The sequence below is a fragment of the Schistocerca piceifrons genome, chromosome X (genome assembly GCF_021461385.2).
Source record: "Schistocerca piceifrons isolate TAMUIC-IGC-003096 chromosome X, iqSchPice1.1, whole genome shotgun sequence".
NCBI lineage: Eukaryota > Metazoa > Arthropoda > Insecta > Orthoptera > Acrididae > Schistocerca > Schistocerca piceifrons.
The window spans coordinates 164,437,308-164,463,015 of NC_060149.1; the positions used below are offsets into that span (position 1 = coordinate 164,437,308).

Genomic DNA, 25,708 nt, shown 5'->3' on the forward strand with positions numbered 1-25,708 from the left:
ACCACCATTAGTAACAGAGCACAAGCTCTGATTGGGAAAGCATAGGGTAGGAAATCGGCCCTGTCCTCTTCCGAGGAACCACCCCGCCATTTGCTTTAAGCGTTTGAGGGAAACCACTGCAAACCTAAATCTGGATGTGTGGACGGGGATTTCAATCTTGGTCCTCCTGAATTTTTTTGCTTCATCAGAACAACAGAGTCAGTTCCTGGTGGCTCGTCAAACGAATCCCCAACAGTACGACCAGATCTGCTGGTCTCTAACATGACTTTGTGCCGTCAGTGTAACTGCCAGTGGTTATGAATTTTAGCTTTTAGAATAGTCTATTAACGTGCAATATAGCTCATATTAAGGATCCTATAAAAAGCGGTCACTGGTCTCTTGTACACTGCTAATGTTTAAAGCTGTTATCTTTTTAAAAATTGTTGACAGTAGTCTTTTTATGGCAATGAAACACTCCACTTCACTACACTAGAAGCGGTAGGACTTCCACTGGCAGAGAATAAGGTAGTACGATAGGTAAGTGTTGCCGTGTGGAGTAAGATAGCAGCGCGATTTGTGGATTCATATTTGGGAATGTGTAATGAGAGGTTGGAAGGAGACATAGAATTTGGGGTAAGGGTTATAGTACCCACGGGAAGCGGCCAAGTCTTGTGAGTTCAAAACATGACAAAGAGAAAATTACGAGACAAGAGATATTGGTCGCCTAGGTGCGAGAACAGTTCTTGGATGGAGATTATATAAAATATCGTCCGGCAGGAGCGGCCGAGCGGTTCTAGGCGCTACAGTCTGAAACTGCGCGACCACTACGGTCGCAGGTTCGAATCCTGCCTCGGGCATGGATATGTGTGATGTTCAAATGTGTGTGAAATCTTATGGGACTTAACTGCTAAGGTCATCAGTCCCTAAGCTTACACACTACTTAACCTAAATTATCCTAAGGACAAACACATACACCCATGCCCGAAGGAGGACTCGAACCTCCGCCGGGACCAGCCGTGTGTGATGTCCTTACGTTAGTTAGGTTTAAGTAGTTCTAAGTTCTAGGGGACTGATGACCTCAGAAGTTAAGTCCCATAGTGCTCAGAGCCATTTGAGCCATTATATAAAATGTCAGAGGCTCCTAAAGGCATTGGTGGAAATACTGACCAGAGGCCCCAGGGTGGAAACGGTCGCGTATAGCGACAACACTGTAAGTTGTAAAGACAAATGATACAATTGCAGACGAGGAGCAAAGGTAAGGTAGGGATAAAGGGAGAGAGTCTTTGGCAGAACCTATTGTAGGCCTAAGACATGATTTAACGACAGGCGCCTCACTCCCTCCACTCAGCCTCCGAAAAATAGTGCACAGTTACAACCAATGAGATGGTGTGGGCCCTTCGACAACACGCTATATCAGGGACTGGCAGGGGCGAAGGGGAAAATTGAATAAAACTCGACAGCAGGATCCGCCGAGGGGTCTATTTCAATCAGAGTAGGAAGTTGATGGTAGAATCGGAAGGGCAGTCGAAGAGAGTAGACATGCAGGGCAACGCAGAGTTATCTGCAGCAGTTGGAGAGCAGCTGGTGGAATCCTAGTCGTTTAGCTAGGGACTTCTGTGTGTCGTGTGGTGGGTGTGGACTCAGTACTGACAGTTCCATTTTAAATAGACGGTGCTAATTAGTCACCGTCTCTGTGTAAAGACTTGGTCTTTTCATGGGTACAGTTCCTTTAGAGCATGTATATCAGGAGTTGATACTACTTTCTGAATAAAGTTAGAAATTGTAAAATATTCATAGTGTTTGTCATTTCAGTACCTATTCGAAACCCTACCTTTCATAATAAGGATATTTTAACGACATAGTCGGGTCAAGACTCGTTCTCAATTAGGTCAACCGACTATTAAAAGCCGGCCGGTGTGGCCGAGCGGTTCTAGGCGCTTCAATCTGGAACCGCGCGACCGCTACGGTCGCAGGTTCGAGTCCTGCCTTGGGCATAGATATGTGTGATGTCCTTAGGTTAGTTAGGTTTAAGTAGTTCTAAGTTCTAGGGGACTGATGACCTCAGATGTTAAGTCCCATAGTGCTCAGAACCATTTGAAATGTTTTTGACCATTAAAAAAATGGAAGATAAATGTCGGAGAGTACTTCATTGTGTGGGAGAGGGAGACTATTGAAGTTGCATTGGGAGAGACTATATACTGTGCATAGGTGTGGTGTGAGTGGGATGCGTTGGTACAAGCTCGGAACGTGACAGAATTGATAATTGTGGGAGAAGCGAAGGGTCTACGGAGTCAAATATGGTTCAAACGACTCTGAGCACTATGAGACTTAACATCTGAGGTCATCAGTCTCTTAGAACATAGAACTAATTAAATCTAACTAACCTAAGGACATCACACACATCCATGCCCGAGGCAGGATTCGAACCTGCGTCCGATGCGGTCGCGCGGTTCCAGACTGAAGCGCCTAGAACCGCTCGGCCACACCTAGTCAAATACGCAAGGGTTGATAAGTAGGGAGGGGAAATTGAGGAGCTGGTAAATAATTCTAGTAGTGTAGGATAAGCAGGTGTGGCGAACAAGACGGAGTTCATAGTTTCAAGGATTTGGAATGACGGATAGAAACTGGAAACATTAGAACAGGAGAGGATGGGTCAGATCAATACTTCGTAGATGTTTATTCATATAATCTACGTTTCTACAAACATATTGTTGACTCGACACCTGAGAATGAGTCAGGTATTCACCTACAAGGATCACTGGACTCGCATTCGGGAGGACGACGTTTCAATTCCGCCTCCGGCCATCCTGATTTAGGTTTTCCGTGATTTCCCTCAATCGCTCCAGGCAAATGCCGGGATGATTCCTTTGAAAGGGCACGGCCGACTTCCTTCCCCGTCCTTCCCTAATCCGATGAGACCTATGACCTCGCTGTCTCGTCTCCTTCCCCAAACAACCCAAACCAACCAATCACTTACAAGGATATGAGGATAAATTGTACTCTGATATGGTGTTTGGCTGCGCAGGTGCCAGGATGCTGTACCGGTACCTGCCCAAGTCGGTGGGCCTGCGCAGAATAACGCTGCACAAGTCGCTGTCGAGCGGCGACAAGATGTACCTGCTGCTGTGCGAGTGCTCCAACTTCCTGGAGAACCTGTCGGCGGCCGCGCTGCTGCTGCCGGCGCTGCGGGCGCGCCTCTGCGGCTACACCGGCCTCTACCGCACAACTGCCTCCTTCTGAGCTCTCCAGTGCGTAATCTTCAACTTTAAATTTACTCACTCTTTATTGTAACTCTGCAGTGACCATTGGTTTCTCTCACTCCCACCATACACTGAGATAACAAAAGTCATGGGGTACCTCCTAATATCGCTTCGGACCTCCTTTTGCCTCTATGGCTGTCTGTAACTGCGAGAAGTGCTGTCGGTGCAGGATTTTGTGCTCAAACTGACCTCTCAATTATTCCCCATAAATATACGATGGGATTCGTGTCACGCGTTCTGGGTGACCAAATCATTCTGTCGATTTATCCAGAATGTTCTTGAAACCAATCGTGAACAACTGTGGCCCAACGACATGAAAATTCTTTCGTTGTTTGGGAACATGAAGTCCATAAATGGCTGAAAATGTTCTTTAATTAGCCGAACATAACCATTTCCAGCCAATGACCGGTACAGATGGACCAGATGACCCAGTCCATTCCATGTAAAACAGCTCACAACGTTATGAAGTCACCACCAGCTTGCACATATTGACAACTTCGATCCATGGTTCAAATGGCTCTGAGCACTATGGGACTCATCTTCTGAGGTCATCAGTCCCCTAGAACTCAGAACTAGTTAAACCTAACTAACTTAAGGACATCACACACATCCATGACCGAGGCATGATTCGAACCTTCGACCGCAGCGGTCTCGCGGTTCCAGACTGTAGCGACTAGAACCGCACGGCAACTCCGGCCGGCTTCGATCCATGGCTTTGTGGGGTCTGCGCCTCACTAGAACCCTCCCATCAGCCCTTACCAACTGAAATCGGGACTCATTTGATCAGGTCACGGTTTTATAGTCGTCTAGTGTCCAACCAATACGGTCACGAGCCCAGAAGAGGCGCTGCAGGCGATGTGCTGTTAGCAAAGGCACTCGCCTTGGTCGTCTGCTGCCCATTAACACCAAATTTCGCCGCACAGTCCAAACGGATACGTTCGCCATACGTTCTACATTGATTTCTGCTGTTATTTCACGCGGCGTTGCTGGTCTGTTAGCACTGACAATTCTATACAAACACCGCAGCTCTCATTTTTTTAAGTGAAGGCCGTCGGCCACTGTGTTGTCCACGGTGAGAGGTAATGCCTGAAATCTGGTACTCTGGGAAAACTCTTGCAACCGTGGATCTCGGAATGTTGAATTCCCTAACGAATTCCGAAATTTAATGTGCTCTGCATCTAACTCCAACTACCATTCCGCGTTCAAAGTATTTTAATTCCCGTCGTGCGGCTGTCACGTCTGAAACCTTTTCACATGAATCATCTGAGTACAAATGACAGCTCCGCCAATGCATTGCACTTTTATACCTTGTGTACGCGATACTACCGTCATCTTTATATATGTACTCGTATATCATTATTCCACGACTTTTGTCAACTCATTGTAGAAGATATAATCCGTTTTGTCACAACTGTCCTCGAAAATTAACATCACTGTGAGTGACTTACTGCCATTCTTCAAATCACACTACCTGTCTGTTCCCCATTTCTCCTACATGGCACCGCCACCCAAGCTTAGAAACACTCCCATTTCACCTGCCGAGAATTCTTCCGGGATGTATGACCGTGGTCCATCGAACTCTTCTATCCCTGACGTTTCGTCCAAAGCTACGTTGGGCATCTTCGGAGGTGCGACTGGTTGTGCTGAGTCTTGCCGACTGACGAGTCGGACGTCGTAGAACGGCCTAAATACCGTGGAAAGTGGGCGTGGTCTGGATTTCACGTGATAGCAGAGGTAAACCTTGTCAAGAATAAAATATAACTATTGATCATAGTACGTCAAAGATAAAAACTTCTCACCGATTCTGTAGCGCCACTGCCCATATATCGCTGAGTTTCATAGCATCTTCCAACGTAGCTTTGGACGAAACGTCAGGGATAGAAGAGTTCCATGGACCACGGCCATACAACACGGAAGAATTCTCAGCAGCTGAAACATGCGGTCGTGAAAGCCTTCATTGTATGACGCCCATATCACTTACTCCCGCTTAGATACCCTAAGCCCCAGTGCTTCAGTCGTACTGAGCAAAATCCGCCTCACAACTTCAACCAGATAAGCTGACAAATTGCGTCCTGCACTACGTCAGCTCCCCACCCATGTCTCATCTCTATTTTCCTCCTCACTATCTTACTATTCCAATCTATCCATCTGTTTGACCTGGAAGTGATTATGAAGTCCCTGCGCTTCATTTACAGCCAACTTACCGAAGCACCGCCCATGGAGATCATCACCATCACATTATTTTAGACGTCAGCCAACCGTAGCCAGGGTTTCACATGGTGAATAAAATCTTCCGCACTGGTTGTTAAAACACTTTTATTAAAAAGTCACTACTGCTTTCGCATCAGTGGAGATGTATCTTTGTATCTTGTAATTTTTTTTTTTTTTTTTTTTTTTTACACACACAGCCGTAACGTGGCAAAGTAAATGCTAAGAGCCAAGTCCCATTGGTCTTCGTCGCGGTTACACCAATAGGGTGCTAAAACCGGTTGTCTATGCCAGTTTAATCACACACAACCAATTTTAGCACGCTATTGACTTACTTTGCCGCACAAAGACTGTTTAAAAAAAATAAAGAAACTCTCATCTAAATATGCATCTCCACTGATGCAAAACCTGGTCATTACTTTTTAATAAAAATATTTTAACAGCCTGTGCGGAAGATGTTGTTCACCATCATCACATTGTCACCTGTTTTAGTAATATCACATATTTGCTTTGCCATCTTTTGATGTTTGTTTTAACTACATTGGGCTTTAAAAGTCTGCAGGGCTTACATTAGTTACACAATGCTACCGATATGCCTCTCTTTCAGGAAATGGAGTAACAATAAAGAAAAAAAGGTTCCTATGCATGACAAAAGGTTTGAAATCATTGCTCGATCTATGTATCATTTCTTTAAGTAATTCCATGTTCCCTCTTCATGCTCCCCTTTCTTTCTGCTATTTCCGTACATTTTTTCTGTTTAACCAAGGCCCAGTGCTATTCATTAATCGTTCCACTTCTCTGATCTAGTCAAGAGAAAATTATGTTCCTCTTCCTCCTCTATTCTTTCCATGACGTTTTAGGTAATGTCATGGTACTGACATTTGATTTTTAGCATTTGATTTGCATTTGATTTTCTGAGGAAGTAATTCACGCATCTCCTGTAATGTAAAAAATGATTTATTTTAATCGGCTTTGTCCTTTATTACTATGCTTGAGAGAGTACATGGAAAATACTGTACTGTTTCTGAAAACAGCCATCCCAAGCATCCCAATTACTTGTAACTCAGAAGGCAGTCAGGGCAGGATATCGCAAAAAACCTTCCTTGCTCAGTTAACTGTCCATTTGTCTGGCTCCATTTCATTCTCATTTTATATTTCGCTGCGTCATCCACTCCAGTCTGTTCCCAGATTTATTTGTTTCCCGGCTCTCGTTGTAATTTCCAAAATATTTATCTTCTTTGATCACTGGACGACTCGAAATTTTTGAATGATTTCACATTTGAACCACATATTTCACTATTAGTGGAAACTGCTAATAAACACTGAATGTGAACTTTTCCTTTCGGATACATCAAAAACTTAGTTTTGAAAATTCTTTTTCTTACCAAAACTATCCTACGCAATTTTCACTATTTTACTCATTTCTTTTGTTACTCATTCACAAATCATCCTTAATTGTCTCAAGTAAAAAACGTATCAGTTTAGTTGTAATATAAAGCAATTTCATTTGAATATGTCGAATACACATTATTTTAGTCTTTAACCTCCTCTTTCAAATCTTTTTCCATTAAGTTCTTTCATTCGTCAGAGTTTATTTCCACTTGATGAAAATGGAACAACATCCGCAAGCGATTTAGATACACTACTGGCCATTAAAATTGCTACAGAAGCGAAATTTAACCGACAGGAAGAAGATGCTGTGATATGCAAATGATTAGCTTTTCACAGCATTCACACAAGGTTGGCGCCGGTGGTGACACCTACAACGTGCTGACATGAGGAAAGTTTCCAACCGATTTCTCATACACTAACAGCAGTTGACCGACGTTGCTTGGTGAAACGTTGTTGTGATGCCTCGTGTAAGGAGGAGAAATGCGTACCATCCCGTTTCAGACTTTGATAAAGGTCGGCTTGTAGCCTATCACGATTGCGGTTTATCGTATCGCGACATTGCTGCTCGCGTTGGTCGAGATCCAATGACTGTTAGCAGAATATGGAATCGGTGGGTTCAGGAGGGTAATACGGAACGCCGTGCTAGATCCCAACGGCCTCGTATCACTAGCAGTCGAGATGAAAGGCATCTTATCCGCATGGTTGTAACGGATACTGCAGCCACGTCTCGATCCCTGAGTCAACAGATGGGGACGTTTGCAAGACAACAACCATCTCCACGAACAGTTCGACGACGTTTGCAGCAGCATGGACTATCACCTCGGAGACCATGGCTGCAGTTACCCTTGACGCTGCATCACACACAGGAGAGCCTCCGATGGTGTACTCAACGACGAACCTGGGTGCACGAATGGCAAAACGTCATTTTTTCGGATGAATCCAGGTTCTGTTCACAGCATCATGATGGTCGCTTCGGTGTTTGGCGACATCGCGGTGGACGCACAGTGGAAGCGTGTATTCGTCATCGCCATACTGGCGTATCACCCAGCGTGATTGTGTGGGGTGCAATTGGTTACTCGTCTCGGTCAACTCTTGTTCGCATTGACTGCACGTTGAACAGTGGATGGTACATTTCTGATGTGTTACGACCCGTGGCTCTACCCTTCATTCGATCCCTGCGAAACCTTACATTTCAGCAGGATAATGCACGACCGCGTGTTGCAGGTCCTGTTCGGGCCTTTCTGGATATAGAAAATGTTCGACTGCTGCCCTGGTCAGCACATTCTCCAGATCTCTCACCAATTGAAAACGTCTCATCAATGGTGGCCGAGCAACTGGCTCGTCACAATACGCCAGTCACTACTCTTGGTGAACTGTGGTATCGTGTTGAAGCTGCATGCGCAGCTATACCTGTACACGCCATCCAATCTCTGTTTGACTCAATGCCCAGGCGTATCAAGGCCGTTATTACGGCCAGAGGTAGTTGTTCTGGGTACTGATTTCTCAGGATCTATGAACCCAAATTACGTGAAAATGTAATCACGTGTCAGTTCTAGTATAATATATTTGTCCAATGAATACCCGTTTATCATCTGCATTTCTTCTTGGTGTAGCAATTTTAATGGCAAGTAGTGTATGTTAAGTTAATATGCTCTCCGTTGTCGTTTCCTCACTTGAAGTACTTGAAAATGTCTGCTAGGTTCGCTGTTATTAGTTTTAATATAAAATGTCCTCGACTGAGATCAGTTTCAATTCTGAATTTCAAATTATACTAATGAAGCCTGATGAAAGATACAGTTTTACCATGTATATTTTCAGTATATTAGAACAAGTTGTGTCAGTATTTTGTCTTCCAGTGGCCGTTACCATATACTTGCTTGAAGCTAGGCCAAAAGCTTTCTCAAAAGCCATAAATCTAAAGCAAAATGATAATTCTTCGTAGTTGCTCTTCTCTATGTTTCGTGAATTGCAAGAATATCCACGTCTAAAACCAGCTTCTTACGTTGATTGATTAAAATTTAGAGTTTTATCTATGCATTTTGAGATAATTTTTGTGAATATCATCTATATAACAGAAAGGGAGTTGATCGTTCTGCAGTTTTTATGACTTGCCTCTCTCGTTTCTTTTAAAGGATGATAATTACTGCTTTTTTCCAGGTTTGGGAAGCTACCTTTTTTCACCAACATTCGATAACTAATTTTGTAAGCTTCTTCCATATTATATTGCCTCCAAATTTAATCTTTTCTACTGAAACAGCTTCATCCACAGGTGCCTTTCCTTTCTCCATACCTCTAAGGGAATTACATAGCTAAACTGGATTTACTTTCAGAATGTTGTTACATTCATTACTAATTGTCTGTGTTTCTGATTCATCTCTTCAACCACACAAACATTTAAAGATACCTCACAATGTTTCTACAGTACTCTGTCTGTTCTTAGTTACTGTGCATCTGTTACCTTAACTAATTATACTTAATATCTACCCAAAATTAGTTTGTTATATCTTCTTCATACCATTATTCTTTTGAAATATTCTCTTCTTTTTGTCCTACTGTCACATGAAAATGGCATATTACCAACTGGTAGCGATATTCGCTACCATTTATCAGTTTCCATAACTGTTCGCATACCTCAGCAAAATGTGAGCTCATTGTTGCATACACTTCAATGATTTCCACCTTTTATTTTTCAAATAATAAATAATCTGAGATTCCTTTAGCCTGTATGATATTGTTCTTAACTTTCTTCCTTTAACAATGAATCGCAAACCCTAACTTTCTCGTTGCTCTGTATTCCTGTATATAAAAAAAAGTGTTTCAGTGATCATACTGTTAAGTGTTCAATTATTTTTGCATGTCCAATAAACCTGCCGTATTCAATATGTATATCGAATAAGGCATTATATTGTAAACATCCAGAATGACACTGAGTAAAGGAAAGATGACGCCCTCAAGAGATGGGAAAGAGCATTGAAAATTAGTGACTGATCCACTGAAATACATAGAAGGCTGTCTTTGGTTAAATGAGACATATTGTAACTGATAGACTGACTATATTCATAGATGATAACAAGGCTGGATATTTCGATCAGTATCATACTTTCAAAAAATGGCTCTGAGCACTATGGGACTTAACTTCTGAGGTCACCAGTCCCCTAGAACAACTACTTAAACCTAACTAATCCAAGGACATCACACACATCCATGCCCGAGGCAGGATTCGAACCTGCGACCATAGCGGCCGCTCGGTTCCAGACTGTAGCGCCTAGAACCGCACGGCCACTCCGGCCGGCTCAGCTATCTCCACTAATACATTTTCAGTTCTTCACTTTCTGTAATTTATTGTCCCCAATAACAAGTAGTAGATGATGTTGGCTTTCTGAGGTCTGTGTTAGCATTTATTTTGCAAACATCATGTTACTCACTGCACAGTAGTAGTCTACAGTTACATGATTACTCCACTATTCACACTTAACTGCCTGGCGGAGGGTTCTCCGAACCACCTTCAGACTCTTTCTCTGTCGTTCCACAAAGTAACAGCGCGTGGGAAAAATGAACACTTAAATCTTTCTGTACAAGCTCTGATTGCTCCTATTTTATTATAATGATCATTTCTCCCTACGTAGGTTGGCGACAGTAAAATATTTTCACATTCAGTAGATAAACTAGGTCACTGATATTTCAGGAAAAGCTGTCTTCGCAACGAAAAATGCCTTTGTTTTAATAAATGTCACGCCAACCTGCTTACCGTATCCGTGACACTCTCTCCTCTATTTCGCGATAGCACAAAACGAACTGCCCTTCTCTGGACTTTTTCGATGTCCTCTGTCATCCTATCTGGCAGGGATTTCATATACAGTACAGCAGTACTCCAGCGGAGGACGAACAAATGTAGTGTAGGCGGTCTCTTCAGCAGACCTGCGGAATCTTCGAAATGTTCTGCCTAAAACGCTGTCTTTGGTTTGCCTTCCCGCAACATGATCTATGTGATTGTTCCAACTGAAGTTGTTCCTAACTGCAATTCATGGGTATTTAATTGAATTAACAGCCTTTAAATTTGTGTAATTTATCGTGTAACCGAAATTGAACGCATTTCTTTTAGTGCGCATGTGGATGACCGTATATTTTTCCTTATTCAGAGACAATTGGCACTTTTGCATCATACAGATTTTTGCAATCGGTTTGAATCTTCAGATGACTTCACTGTATGGTAAATGGCAGCATCATCTGTAAAAAATCTAAGAGAGCTACTACGATTGTCTCTTATATCGTTTATACATGTTAGGAAGAACAGGGAGCCCACTTCCTTGTGGAACACCGATCTCACTTTTGTTTTACCCGATGATTTTCTGTCGATTACTACGTACTGTGACCGTTCTGACAGGAAATCATGATTCCAATTGCACAACTGAAGTGATACTCCATAGGCACGCAATTTGATTAGAAGTCTCTTGAGAGGAACGATGTCAAAAACCCTTTGAAAATCTAGAAATAATGGAATAATTTGAGATTCCCTGTCGAAAGCACTCATTACTTCCTACGAATAAAGAGCTAGTTGTGTTTCACAAGAACGATGTTTTCTGCAGCCATGCTATGTGTCAGTAGACAGTTTCTTCAAGGTAATTCATAATGCTCGAGCACTGTATATGTTCTACAATCCTGCTTCAAATTAAGGTCAGTGATACTGGTCAGCAATTCGTCAAATTACTCCTGCTTCGTTTCTTAAGTATTCGTGTGATTTCTGCCACTTTCCAGTCTTTTGGTACGGATCTTTTATCGAGAGGTCGATTGTATACGAGTAAGTATGGGGCTACTATATCAGCATTCTCTGAAAACAACATAATTGGTATACTATCTGGATCTAAAGACTTGTCTTTATTAAGTGATTTAAGCTGATTCACTACACGGACAATGTCTACTCCTGAATCAATCGTGTTGGCAGATGTACCTCATTCGAATTCTGAAATATTTACTTCACCATCTTCGGTGAAGGAATTTCGGAAAACTATGTTCAATAACTTCGCTTTAGTTACGCTGTCATCGGTAGAGTCATCATTGGTTGAAGGAATTCCGGAAAACTATGTTCAACAACTTCGCTTTAGTGACGCTGTCATCGGTAGAGTCGTCATTGGGATTGTGCAGTGAAAGTATTGATTGTGTCTTTCCACTGGTGTACTTCACTAACGACCGATCTGTCTTTGGATTTTCTGTCACATTTCGAGACAGAGTTTCATTTTGGAAGCTGTTAAAAGCACCTCGCATTAAAGTCAGTGCTAGGTTTCGAGCTCCAGTAAAGCACCACATGTTCTTGGTGGTTTTGTTTTCTTTTAAATTTGGCATACTTTTTTCGTTGCTGCTGCATCAGCGTTCTGACCTGTTTCGTGTACCGTCTTTTATTAATTTATTCATTATAAATCTCTCAACTGCCACAGATACTATTTCCTTGAATTTATGCCAGGTCTGACGTTTCTCATAGTCTGGAGCCATAGCCCGAGCTCACTCATTCCACTGCCTAGATTGTTAGTTAGTTGTATATTGCCCAGATCTTTGTCACATTTTCCTATCGTAATGATATGGAATGAGTTAGTTTGCATACTACACAGATTTATTTGGTTGTGAGTGTGGCTAAATACTTATTCTTTACAGGCTACTAAATGGCGCAATGTGGTAATAGTGACATGTTAGTCTTTAAATCTTCTATTGAAAATAACGAGTTGTTCAGACGTGATGCTTTAGACTACATTTAAAATGTGCTTTCCTGTCTATGAAACCATTTATGTTCTTGGACTAATGATCAATAACGTGTGGCGTTACGGGTTGAACTCATTTCTGAGCCACTATAAGTTTTAGTAATGAAAAATAAGTCCTCTCTTGGTTTGAATGTTATAACTTTGGACGAAAATAATCAATAGAAATTTGGGAAGAATAGTGATTATGAATTTCATTAACAAATATATAGATTGTAAGGGAGCAGCTAAAACGCCTAATTCCTTGAAAGGGTGTCTACTAGATGACAGTGGGTGAACATCACATGTTACTCTCAATGCTCATTTTTATACAGCCTATATTTTCATTCTAAGCAATTAGCTACATCAGAAAATTATGCCATAAGATATTGAGTGTAACTGTACAACATGTATGAAGATGTTGAGTTGTTTCCAAACTGGTTTGTTTGTTTCCAAAACTACCAATTATATGAAGAGTTAAAGTTGTTGAAATTGGTTGTTCGAGCTGCTCAGTAAGGTGTTTTATTTTGTAAGGCAAAAAATGAAATGTAAATTAATTGCAGATTTTGTTTACATCCCGAATACCAGTGATCTAGGAGATACATATTCCAGTTTTCAAGAAGACTGGATGTAGGTGTTGCACACTTTTATTAGTTCTGAAAAGTAATAAAAATTTGATTTTTCAATGTCAATTATTTTTATTGGGAAATTAAAAATCACAAACTTAAAATAATATGAAAACTAGACACTGAGATTAATAGGTAGTATGATAGACAAAACATGTGTTGTATTAATGAACTTTGAATGATGCTTTCCCTTCTTTTGCTCAATTCGTGACAAATTTTCTTTGATGCTCGGCTACGCTCAGCAAGAATTGTTTTTGTTGTTTGTCCCCGACCGATTCGTTAAACATTTTTATCAGAGCAAGTCCTCTTCCTGCAGTGTCATTGACAACTTTAAGAGCGTTCACATGGCTTCTTAAAAAATTACTGCAGTATTCTGTCACGTCATAGACCCCCAGAATTCAGAGAACACCTTTGTTTTATTAGTAACGAAATAGTCAGGGCTTTTCCTTCAAAAATTAGGTTTTTACCTGCTAATAGTTTCCTTGCCTTTTCTTAACAGGTTTGATTTCTACATTTTTAGTTATATTTTACTTAACAATTTTTCATTTTTAGATATATTTTACTTAACGTCCTAAGTAATACGTTCGTCCAAAAAAAGCGAATCCTATGATTGTTTCTGATAGATACCAAAGGTGTCTCCTAACAACAGTGAGAGTACCTTCTGTGCCTTCTGCATCTGGTCAAGTACTCATAAGCCGTAGCATATGCAAATCTTTCTTTCGAGCCTCATGCCAAAAGCTGATGAACTGTGGTATCGTGTTGAAGCTGCATGGGCAGCTGTACCTGTACACGCCATCCAAGCTCTGCTTGAATCAATGCCCAGGCGTATCAAGGCTGTTATTACAGCCAGAGGTGATTGTTCTGGGTACTGATTTCTCAGGATCTATGCACCCAATTTGCGTAAAAACGTAATCACATGTCAGTTCTAGTATAATATATTTGTCCAATGAATACCCGTTTATCATGTGCATTCTTGGTGTAGCAATTTTAATGGCCTGTAGTGTAGATGCAGATAAGTTGCCAAATGGGTTTAATGGATATGTTCCACCTTCTCTATATTCATGTTAAGTTACATTATCAGTGTGTAGCTTTTTGTCAAATGTTGCTCTCTTAGCAAGTATTTGCAAAATGGACAACACCGTATCTTGATACTAAATCATTCGAGCAGTTGACTGAGATTTCTAAGTCTGATGTGCATTAGAATGTCAAATATTAAAAACTAGCTTCTGAGAATGAATTCTTATTACAAATATACTCTTGACAAAATCGTGGTTTTCATAGAATTAAATGCAACAACAGTTTTGGGGACCACGATTATATGATCAAGAATGTTAAAGTGTACAGTTTATCTCATAAATTTCCATACTTACATATGTCATGGAATAACAGTACCAGGAGAATAGTGTAACATATACAATTTCAAGAGCTTCCATTAAGCTCAGATAAATATCTCGAGTCTATAAATATAAATGTCGTGTGACTAGGGCCTCCCGTCGGGTAGACCGTTCGCCGGGTGCAAGTCTTTCGATTTGACTCCACTTCGGCGACTTGCGCGTCGATGAGGATGAAATGATGATGAGTAGGACAACACAACACCCAGTCCCTGAGCGGAGAAAATCTTCGACACAGCCGGGAATCGAACCCAGGCCCTTAGGATTGACGTTCTGTCACGCTGACTACTTGTTTCTTTTTTTTTTTTGACATCCGTTCAAGTTGATCGTTGATTCCTTGACTCGGTTTTTTTATTACAGAGAGCACGCAGCCCTCTGACCGAACACGCTGAGCTACCGTGCCGGCTAACCACTCAGGTACCGGGGGCGGACTGTCGAGTCTATGCAAGTGTATCGTATTTATTCTACTCCAAAACAGAAAACTAAAATACTAAAGAAAATAAGCAAAATTTAATGATAAGGTTTCCCAGTAAAATAATGACTACCATGGCAAATTACATCACCAAAGGCACTGCCGCATTCCCTCCGTCAAAATGCACCGGAATTACAACACAGAAATGTACCTTAGATAATACACGGGACGTTAAACTGTATTCAGAAAGAACGGTAATATTAAAGAACATCTGTAATACAGTAGGAAATAAGAGACATTTTAGTATCACATCTTTGATATGAAGGTAAAGTAAAAGTGATATGACTTTAGAAGGAAGGGTAAAAAGTAGATTGTACCTGGAAACTTTTATTTGTTCTTCTTCAGCAGCGCTTGTTTTATTTTATTATTTGAAATCGCTCTTTTTTTCTAGGAAAATATAATTACTGACAAACGTTATCTTAACTCGCAAATTATCACCTGGGACGATATAATCTTTGCGATATACGCGTAGTAGTGTACACTACCTTTAAACTCGCCATTGGGTCCTGTGACGTCATCTCCGACCTCGCCGTCTCCGTACGCTCGAAGAGTCGATTCACGAGTCTCCGCCGCTGCCTATTTAACTGAAAACCCGTCAGTTGAATCTGCTGTAGAATACAAGAAGATTCTACAAGCATAGAATGGAGAGCGAATACGCGAGGACTCTCGACATTTCCGTTACTTAGGCAACTGCTCGGCGTAACGGTTATTATATACCAAACTAGATGAGTACCCGACGTTGCCTGGGTCTCTATTTACCCTAGTATTCTGATTGTACATCTCCTCCTTCCTCCTCTTTCTGTCGATCTCCTCCTTCTCCTCTCCCTCAGTATGCATATCCTCCACCCACCACTCTTTGTCCACTTCCTCCTGTGCCTCCCTCTGTCCACCTGCCCCTGCCTGTCCATCTGCTCATCCCCCCTCTCTGCGCATCTGCTCCTCCCCTCTCTGCGCATCTGCTCCTTACCCTCAATCCATCTGCTCCTTCCTCCTCTGCCCATCCCCTCCTACCCTCCCTCTCTGTTCATCTTCTCCTCCCCCCTCTCTCAGTACACCTCTTTCTCCCCCTCACAATGTCCATCTCTTCTTCCTCCCTGTCGCTGCTCATCTCCTCTTCTCTCCTTCCCTGTCCTTCTCCTCCTCTTTCCTTTCCCTGTACATTTCCCCTCCTTCTCTCTGTACATGTCCGCCCCATCCCTCTCTCTGCCCATCTCTTCCTCCCCCATGTCTCTGTACATCTTTTCCTCATTTCTTCCTCTGTCCATTTCCTCTTATCCCCCTATCTGGGTCCATCTCCTCCTCCCCCATTCTCTCCATTTCCTCTTATCCCCCTATCTGGGTCCATCTCCTCCTCCCCCTTCTCTCTCCACGACATCACCACTACTCCAGTAACAGGATGGTGATTCTTATGCCAACATTATTTCTTTCAGACCATAGCTTATATGCATACCAAATTTGGTTTAAATCGTTCAAGGGGCTTAAGATGAGCTTTTTACCCGTGGCTTTCCCCACGTACATCCATGTCAAATATATTTTGCATATATCGGGTGATCAAAATGTCAGTATAAATTTGAATACTGAATAATTCACGGAATAATGTAGATAGAGAGGTACAAATTGACACACATGCTTGGAATGACATGGGGTTTTATTGAAACCAAAACAATACAAACGTTCAAAAAATGTCCGACAGGTGGTGCTTCATCTGATCAGAATAGTAATAATTAGCATAACAAAGTAAGACAAAGCAAACATGGTGATCTTTACTGGAAATGCTCAATATGTCCACCATCATTTCTAACATTCTGTGTGGTGTCCGTTTGTTCTATATCGCGTCTCCCTACCACTTTCGCGCAACAATGCTCTGAGCGTGTTTTTTAGGGAATTGACTAGTTTGAACCTGGGACCTGTTGCTGGTAAGGAGACGCCAGACCACACATGACATGTAGAGTTCAGAAGAGTTCAGTGAGACTAGCGATGATATAACCAAATACTTAATGATTTCAGCGTCAACTCCACTGCACTCCCTGTAAAAGAATCTTAATACTAACTAAATTTAGTGGAAGGGGTTCAAGGCTTTCTTATTTTTAGTTAGCTAGTAAAGTAACGTCGAAAAAGCAGTTAAGTTTACCATTGGAAATTTTATTCTGCTCACAAAACATTGTTTATAAATTGCACTATCGATAAAAGGAAATGTTTTAATACAGGATGGTAAAAACCAACTGCGTTCAACAAAAATGTGAATGAATATTCCCTGAGTGGGTTTCCAAGTTCTACAATGGATCAAAGGATGACCTATGCCATATCACATCTATAATTTAGATTTAATTTAAGTTTCACAAAAGAGAAAACTATCAAAATGGTCTACAGTGACCCTCAATTATCTTTAATTACTTATCTAACTTGTCGTAAATTACAGTGGCTGATGTGGCTTCTCAATAACTATATAACAGAAAAATCATCGCGTTTCAGATTTTTATTTCAAGTGGCAAATGTGAACACCATGAGCTTTAATTGACGATCGACACTAGTATTACGCAAAAAGGGGGTGTAACAGATGAGACTTCTGCAGTTCTGAGTGAAGCTTTATGCGCTGTTATGCGGCATCGCGTGCGTTCGTTGCCTTGTCGGTGTTCGTCAGGGGACGGCGAGCAGCACAGCGCCGCTCACCTCGCCGTCTCGGAAGCAACTCTCTCCTAACTTCTCCTTACTACAATTTACCGCAGTTGGCTTAAAAAAACTATCTGGCTGTGTTTTCATCTGACCAATCAGGGTCCCAATGTTAACCTTAAGCTCCTCCTATCCAATGAGAAACGTTATACTTTTCGTGGTGGGGCAATGTTTTTAAAGTTTACAATGTAACAGAGACGCGAAAAAGTCTCACGCTAAAACTTGCAGCTGGTGTGGTCCTTTTAAGGTTATCGTAAGATCTATACTGTTCTTCTGGAGGGCTCTATCTTTTAACATGGGCTGGGGGGTGGTCCTGACGTTACAGAGACGCGAAATAGTCTCACGCTAAGGCTCTAGCTTTTAACATGGGCTGGGGGGTGGTCCTAACGGTTAGCTGGCGACGTGGGTGTCCGTCCCTTATTGTAGGGCCTTCTCGCTGAACCCGGTTCTGCTCTCGGCTTCTGTTCTCGTTTCTCCCCTCAGAACTGCGTCTGTCTCACGGTGAGAAGGTATGACATGCATTTAGGCATTCTTGTGTTAGTCTGTGGTATTCCATTTGCTTACTCATTACTTTGGTTAATTTAATGTCACGATTTATTTGGAGCTATGTGACATACTACTGGATTTGCTTATCATGTCAGGGTTTTCATGGAAGGTGTTGGATTTGTCTGACACCTTACAGATCACCACCCTTCGAAATTAATTTTTGCACTGAATTTAGGCAATGATTGAATCGTTGTCTAAGTCAGTCAAAAATTATTCTTTTATCTAAATTTTGCTGCCTACTGTTCAGCCATGTTATTCTGGTTCTATGGTAGTTTGTATTACTAATTTGTATTTTTATATTCTTCCACATTATTCTCAAAAATGACAAGAGAAGAATATTTTTATGCTATTATCAATTTTTAATTAGTTTCTTTCTTTATTTAAGTGTGAAGTTTGTTTTTTAAGAAGTTAATTATCGAAAGTGAGGAGTCTTTCACATCGATTTTCTTAGAAATATATTTTTTTTGTAAATGTAGTAATTAAGTAAAATCCATTCCTAACACATTTTCTAAATATCATGTACAAGTAAAATGTTTTTGTTTCTAGACACTCATTTCAACATTGTTACACTAACAAATAAGAATTATTTCCAAGAATTGCTTTGACAAAGAAATATACATACACAAGTATTGAGATATTATCCTAACAAATGGTACAAATGTTAAAAAAAGAGGGAAAACATCCAACAACATAATTTTTTATTCTTTATTTTTGTAAGGAGAAAATAAGTAAAATATAGTTATTCTTTTTTTTATGAGGAGAAAATAAGTGGCATATAGTTTTAGTGTTTATTATGCCTTACTTTTGTTCTTTATATACTGTCCATTTCAGAACTAATGACTTATTTTTATCGATAGTCTATTTTTTACTTAAGTCCATAGTGAATGACTGTTTTTTTGTAGTTTATTAGCTGTCTGGTGTGCTTAACTTACTTAGTTTTTCACACGTTTCGTTTGCACAATTCCTACATCACATAATGTGATTTCACACATTCACACAATCCTATGAATGTTTAAGCATGAGGTTGGCGAATGTTTTTTGCACGAAGGTGATGGACTTGAGCGAGATGGATGTGGGCAAGTATTCGATGTACAGATTCATTCGTCGTTCCTTGTTGGCTTTGCAAGTGTGTGTTGCTGTTGTGGAGGTCCCATATTGGAATGGAGCTGTGAGTGCAGAATCTCGTGGTTTACTGGCTTTGTATGCGTGAAAGTCATCGTTATGTGTCGCTGAAAGCGGTCGTTTTTCATTGTAATACTTCGCAGACGACTAGTTCACAATAGAATAGGGATTTGGGATGGTATGTCGTCTATTCTTCACCCATCTTCTTTCTTGATCTCAATCTTGCGAATCTTCAACTTCTGTTATTGTTGCTTTTTCTCTGCTTCTTACTTGCTTCTTGGTTCTTCTCTGGGCAGGATATAGAAATATTTATTGATAACTAGTCGCTTTGAAGTTCTCCTCCTAGTAACAGTTTGATAACTGGTTTGGACATGTCATTTCTACTTTGTGGACATTTTCTTCAGTTTCGTGCATCAGCGTTCTGTTTAATAGCGGTAGTGTGACTTTTACACATATTTTTTGCCAGTGGTGGCTTGCCCAAGCCATCTTCTTGTCAGGCCGTTTTTTGCTCGCTCCACCGAGTTGGGGCGCTCGGAGACCCTTCCGGCGTTCGGCATCCCGTCGCGTCTAGTGGGAATTTATTGCCCACTTTCGATACAAGGGCCCTCTGTTGGTCTCGCTGTTCCTTTCCCTTCTCTGGACACTACTGCATTGTAGGAATCGTGTCTTGCTAATTACGTCCTTTTCTTTCTTGATACTTCTCGCATTCCCTACGGTCGCAGGTTCGAATCCTGCCTCGGGCATGGATGTGTGTGATGTCCTTAGGTTAGTTAGGTTTAATTAGTTCTATGTTCTAGGCGACTGATGACCTGAGAAGTTAAGTCGCATAGTTCTCAGAGCCATTTGAACTGTTCTGAACTTCTCGCGCTGCAACTTGTGGGTCGTTGCATCTCGTCCTTGCTGGAGTTTTTACAATGGTTCTTACAAAAAGTTTTACTTATAATCATCTAACATATGTCTAGTACCTACATTGTTTTACGCCTTCTTAAAAGCTTTACAAATTTCGGCGCCCTTTCCATGTTGCAATTCTAAGATATTTTGAGTTTTAACGTCTACAAGAATCCTCAAATTCGTTTTTTATTTTTTGTAGTGTTGTGGTATATAGTATTTTAGTATTTCATGCTGTTAGACTATCTACGCTTTATCCTTTCACCTTAATCTATGGTACTATTGGTGTTATTTTTCTTTTTGTTTTTATTGAAACTACTTTCTTTTTCCCACCTTCCTCTCTCTTCATTCTTCTTTCTCCTGACAATCTTACCCACAACATAATCTTGAAATATTGTGTTGATTATTTACCAGTAATAAAATTAATCTTCAAACTTGTACTGAAAGTGTTTAATACTGCCAGTCTTAGGTAAAATACCCTTTAATTCTCTTTTACTGTCTTCCAAAATACCTTGAACTTCTTGCAATTTTCCCTCGATTTCTTTATGAACTTCTAACATGAGTTGAGGCGATTCCCCCTTTTGTGCATACGATTCTAATTCTTCATCTTCTTTATCTCGCGTCATTCTTAATTGTTTGTTTATAACTGGTATTTCTTCTAATTTTAGCTTTTGCTCAAAGAGAAGTGTGACATTCCCGAATGTTACACTACCTTTCCCCATATCTATTATCGCTCGTCTCTCATTTAAAAAATCTGCACCTATAATCAAATCTACAGTTAGTTTAGGTATAATCACGAAGTTGGCTCCGATCTTTTGACCTTGGCACGAAAGAGTTAACCTTGTTTGTCTCGTAACTTCCGCAGCATTGTTTCTAATAGGACCTCTTACTTTAATCTTACGTGTTTTCAGAACTGGCAATTCCTCATTGGCATTACACTGCATGAATAAATTTTCTGAGACCGCATTCAGTTCACTTCCGCTATCAGTTACAATATTGGCTGGGATATGCTTTACCATGGCCTTCACAATTGGTTGAATTTGAAAGGGTTGGGTCTGTTCTTCTTCTTCTTCTTGCATCAACGAATCCTCCACTGAATCATACATGAGTCTTTTTAGGAATTTCCCTTGTGAATTCGAACTTTCTGTAGGATAAGCTTCGACTGCTACTTCTCTCTCTTTTATTTCCTCTTCTCTGTTTCTTCCTTCATTTACGCTTTCTTCAACATCCTCTACTTTTTCCTCGTCCTCGTCTATCTTCTCCTTCTTCGTCGCTACTTCCTCATAATCGCATCTAAATGCTCTAATTATCGCTTCATAACTTCCTTCATTATATACGTTGCGTTGTGTGCCCACTCGTAACTTATTTTCAACTTCTGTCGACTGCGCATTATCCTCATTGAATTCGCTTTCCCTGGTTTCCATCTCAAATAGCTCTGCAATACTCATTACTTCGTCCTTTCCTCCTACATTCGTTGTGCATGCCTCTGGTAATTCATCTTCCTCGTCAGTATTCTCCCAATTAATTTCGTCCCAACACGATATTGTTATTTTCTTGTCTTCGTTTTCGTCTGGTCCCTGCGGATTTGTTTCTTCCTTCTTCTCTTCTCGTGATAAGATTTTTACTTTTCTGTTCAAGGTGCTGCAATTGTCCTGGGTCGGTGCGTCATTCTCTTTGGCATGGGCGCTTAGCTGTCAATTCGAACGTTTATCGGGGTTTGGTGGTCTTACCTCCACCTCTTCTATCTGTATTCTCTTTTCTTGTTCAGCTTGTTGATAGTGGTTTCTTTGTTGATAATTTGTCGGTCTATTGGTTCTCCAGCACCCGTTCCGGTTGTCGTTATTCCCTCTGTAATAGTTGTTGCCGTTCCTGGGTGAATTATAGTTATTGCCATATTCTCTTCTAAATCCATAACCCGTTCTTTGTTGAAATCTATTGTCGTTTCTTGGTGCGAAGTTATCACATAGTTCGTAATTAATGTTTCTTCGTACTGTGTCTTGTGGATTCCACTGCTTTTTGCTTTCGTTTTCACGTGCGCTTCGTCTTTTTCTTGCGTCATCTTCCGAAAATATGAACTCTAATTCCCTTAGAATACCTTTAAATGCTTCGACGTCATTGCCTCCGCGACCTACTAACGATTGCTGGTATTTCAATGGTAGCTTCATCGCGCATAATTTAATCAACTCTCCGTCACTGTATGGTACATCTAAGCATTGATTTTTCTTTGCCATTAATTCGAAAAATTTCACGGGACTCTTCTCTCCTGAATTTTCAAAATATGGGTTCTGTAATAATTCGTACTTCACTCTGTTCTGTGCTTCGCTGGACCAATATCGTGAGAGAAACTTCTCTCTGTAATCTTCGTACGATTGGCATGTCGCTGCAACATTCTGCATGGCTTCTGCGACTGTTCCTGACATGTGTGCACATATAAAGTCTAATTTGTGTGCTAGCATTCAGTGTTCTGGTAATCCTACTCGGAATTGATCAATAAACGTTCGTGGATGTAATGAGTTTCCTTCTCGAAAGTGTCGAAATTTTCTGACTGTGAGGAGATGATCGTTGTCGTACTTCGTCATAGTTCCATATGAAATTCGCGATTCTTCGCCACTTTTGTTTCTGATCATTTCTCCCGTCGTTCTTTCCGGTTGTGGTAGATCCATTGGATATTGTCCACTGTAACTTTCGCCTACCCTTGCGTAGTATCGTTGGAGTGGTACGCAATAATTTTCTTCCATCGATTGTGAACGTGTAGCTGAATGCATTGCACTTTACTCTTCGCGACCTGGCTTTCCATTGTCAGGTATTCGTTCGGTATCTTGTCTGGCTAACCTTGCTGCTTCATTGCACGATCCAAACTGTCTTGAAACATACATTTGTGGTTCCGCATGTGTTTGTGATGACGTTTGTTCATCAAGAATTTCGAAACGTGTTTGTTGCTGTGCAGGCTGTCTGATTTCACGTATGTTACTTTCCGCCTGTAATTGGAATCGCAAATGCGTAATATCTTCGTTAATTGCTTGTTTTTCCGGTGCTGTTACAGATACGGATGTGGTTGCAGACTCTGTGCTTGTTCGATCCTGTTCACTACGCTCTTCAATGGTTTGCAACAACCCTGTTCGCAATTTCTGAAATTGTCGCTTCATTTGCGCTTCTACACTCCTGGAAATTGAAATAAGAACACCGTGAATTCATTGTCCCAGGAAGGGGAAACTTTATTGACACATTCCTGGGGTCAGATACATCACATGATCACACTGACAGAACCACAGGCACATAGACACAGGCAACAGAGCATGCACAATGTCGGCACTAGTACAGTGTATATCCACCTTTCGCAGCAATGCAGGCTGCTATTCTCCCATGGAGACGATCGTAGAGATGCTGGATGTAGTCCTGTGGAACGGCTTGCCATGCCATTTCCACCTGGCGCCTCAGTTGGACCAGCGTTCGTGCTAGACGTGCAGACCGCGTGAGACGACGCTTCATCCAGTCCCAAACATGCTCAATGGGGGACAGATCCGGAGATCTTGCTGGCCAGGGTAGTTGACTTACACCTTCTAGAGCACGTTGGGTGGCACGGGATACATGCGGACGTGCATTGTCCTGTTGGAACAGCAAGTTCCCTTGCCGGCCTAGGAATGGTAGAACGATGGGTTCGATGACGGTTTGGATGTACCGTGCACTATTCAGTGTCCCCTCGACCATCACCAGTGGTGTACGGCCAGTGTAGGAGATCGCTCCCCACACCATGATGCCGGGTGTTGGCCCTGTGTGCCTCGGTCGTATGCAGTCCTGATTGTGGCGCTCACCTGCACGGCGCCAAACACGCATACGACCATCATTGGCACCAAGGCAGAAGCGACTCTCATCGCTGAAGACGACACGTCTCCATTCGTCCCTCCATTCACGCCTGTCGCGACACCACTGGAGGCGGGCTGCACGATGTTGGGGCGTGAGCGGAAGACGGCCTAACGGTGTGCGGGACCGTAGCCCAGCTTCATGGAGACGGTTGCGAATGGTCCTCGCCGATACCCCAGGAGCAACAGTGTCCCTAATTTGCTGGGAAGTGGCGGTGTGGTCCCCTACGGCACTGCGTAGGATCCTACGGTCTTGGCGTGCATCCGTGCGTCGCTGCGGTCCGGTCCCAGGTCGACGGGCACGTGCACCTTCCGCCGACCACTGGCGACAACATCGATGTACTGTGGAGACCTCACGCCCCACGTGTTGAGCAATTCGGCGGTACGTCCACCCGGCCTCCCGCATGCCCACTATACGCCCTCGCTCAAAGTCCGTCAACTGCACATACGGTTCACGTCCACGCTGTCGCGGCATGCTACCAGTGTTAAAGACTGCGATGGAGCTCCGTATGCCACGGGAAACCGGCTGACACTGACGGCGGCGGTGCACAAATGCTGCGCAGCTAGCGCCATTCGACGGCCAACACCGCGGTTCATGGTGTGTCCGCTGTGCCTTGCGTGTGATCATTGCTTGTACAGCCCTCTCGCAGTGTCCGGAGCAAGTATGGTGGGTCTGACACACCGGTGTCAATGTGTTCTTTTTTCCATTTCCAGGAGTGTATTTTAACTATGCGGTTATCATATCTTTTCAGCGCTGCTTTTGTGATGCGTTTGTGTAACACACTGTTTTCAACAACTTCACGCGCTGTACCTGCTGCTTGTCTAGTAATTTCGTTTATCTGTTTCTCTAGCTTCTTGACTTCTCCGTGGGTGTTATGACGTAATATTTTGATCTCGTCCTGAATGTCACTACGCTTTGTTTGTACGTCCTCTTGTACCTTGTCAATGTCTGATCTCAATTGATTGTGACCTGTTATTAAGTTTCCTATCACTTCTCGAGATACTTTTGCCTCGTCTTCAATATGACTTAGGTGTAACTGAATTTTTTTGTTTTGTTCTTTAATCGCACGCATTTGTCTCGTGGTTTCTGCATTTTGTTTCGTCATTTCTGCATTCTGAATTTTAATTTGGTTCGCAATTTCTTTATTTTGTCTTGTCATGGTTTCGGTCATTAATTGTAATAATTCTGCCAGATTTGTGGGTCCTATTGCGTTTTCTACCGACGTCCTACGCTCTGTGTTTTCGCCCAAGTATTGGTTTGCAACCGATTGCGTTGAACTGTGCGGTGACACGTTTCTGCTCGAATTCCTTGTACTCTGTGGTGAGGGAGCTCTGATTACTTGTACTATGGGTTCTACGTATTCAAGACGCAAGTTAGAATCCTCATCGACTGTCTCTCTACTTTCCTGCTCCTCTGTCGTATGCTGACTTACGTTTTCTATGCCTTGACGTACATTATCCTCGTTATGATGCGTTATATGTCCTAATTCTCGCGATACTGCATCGTCTGTTGTACTGTCCTCCATTCTCTGTCCATTTTCATGCTGGGTCTCTACCTCAATTCGGTC

General features: G+C 41.9%; 1 protein-coding gene across 1 annotated transcript in view; it reads left to right on the plus strand.

Moving 5' to 3' along the window:
• The window catches only part of LOC124722129, a 256,902-nt gene that overhangs the window by 214,471 nt on the left and 16,723 nt on the right, over positions 1-25,708 (plus strand). The window contains exon 5 of the mRNA XM_047247333.1: positions 3,005-3,227. Coding sequence (XP_047103289.1) covers positions 3,005-3,219 — 215 coding nt within the window. The 3' untranslated portion in view covers positions 3,220-3,227. The remainder of the gene's footprint in view (positions 1-3,004; positions 3,228-25,708) is intronic.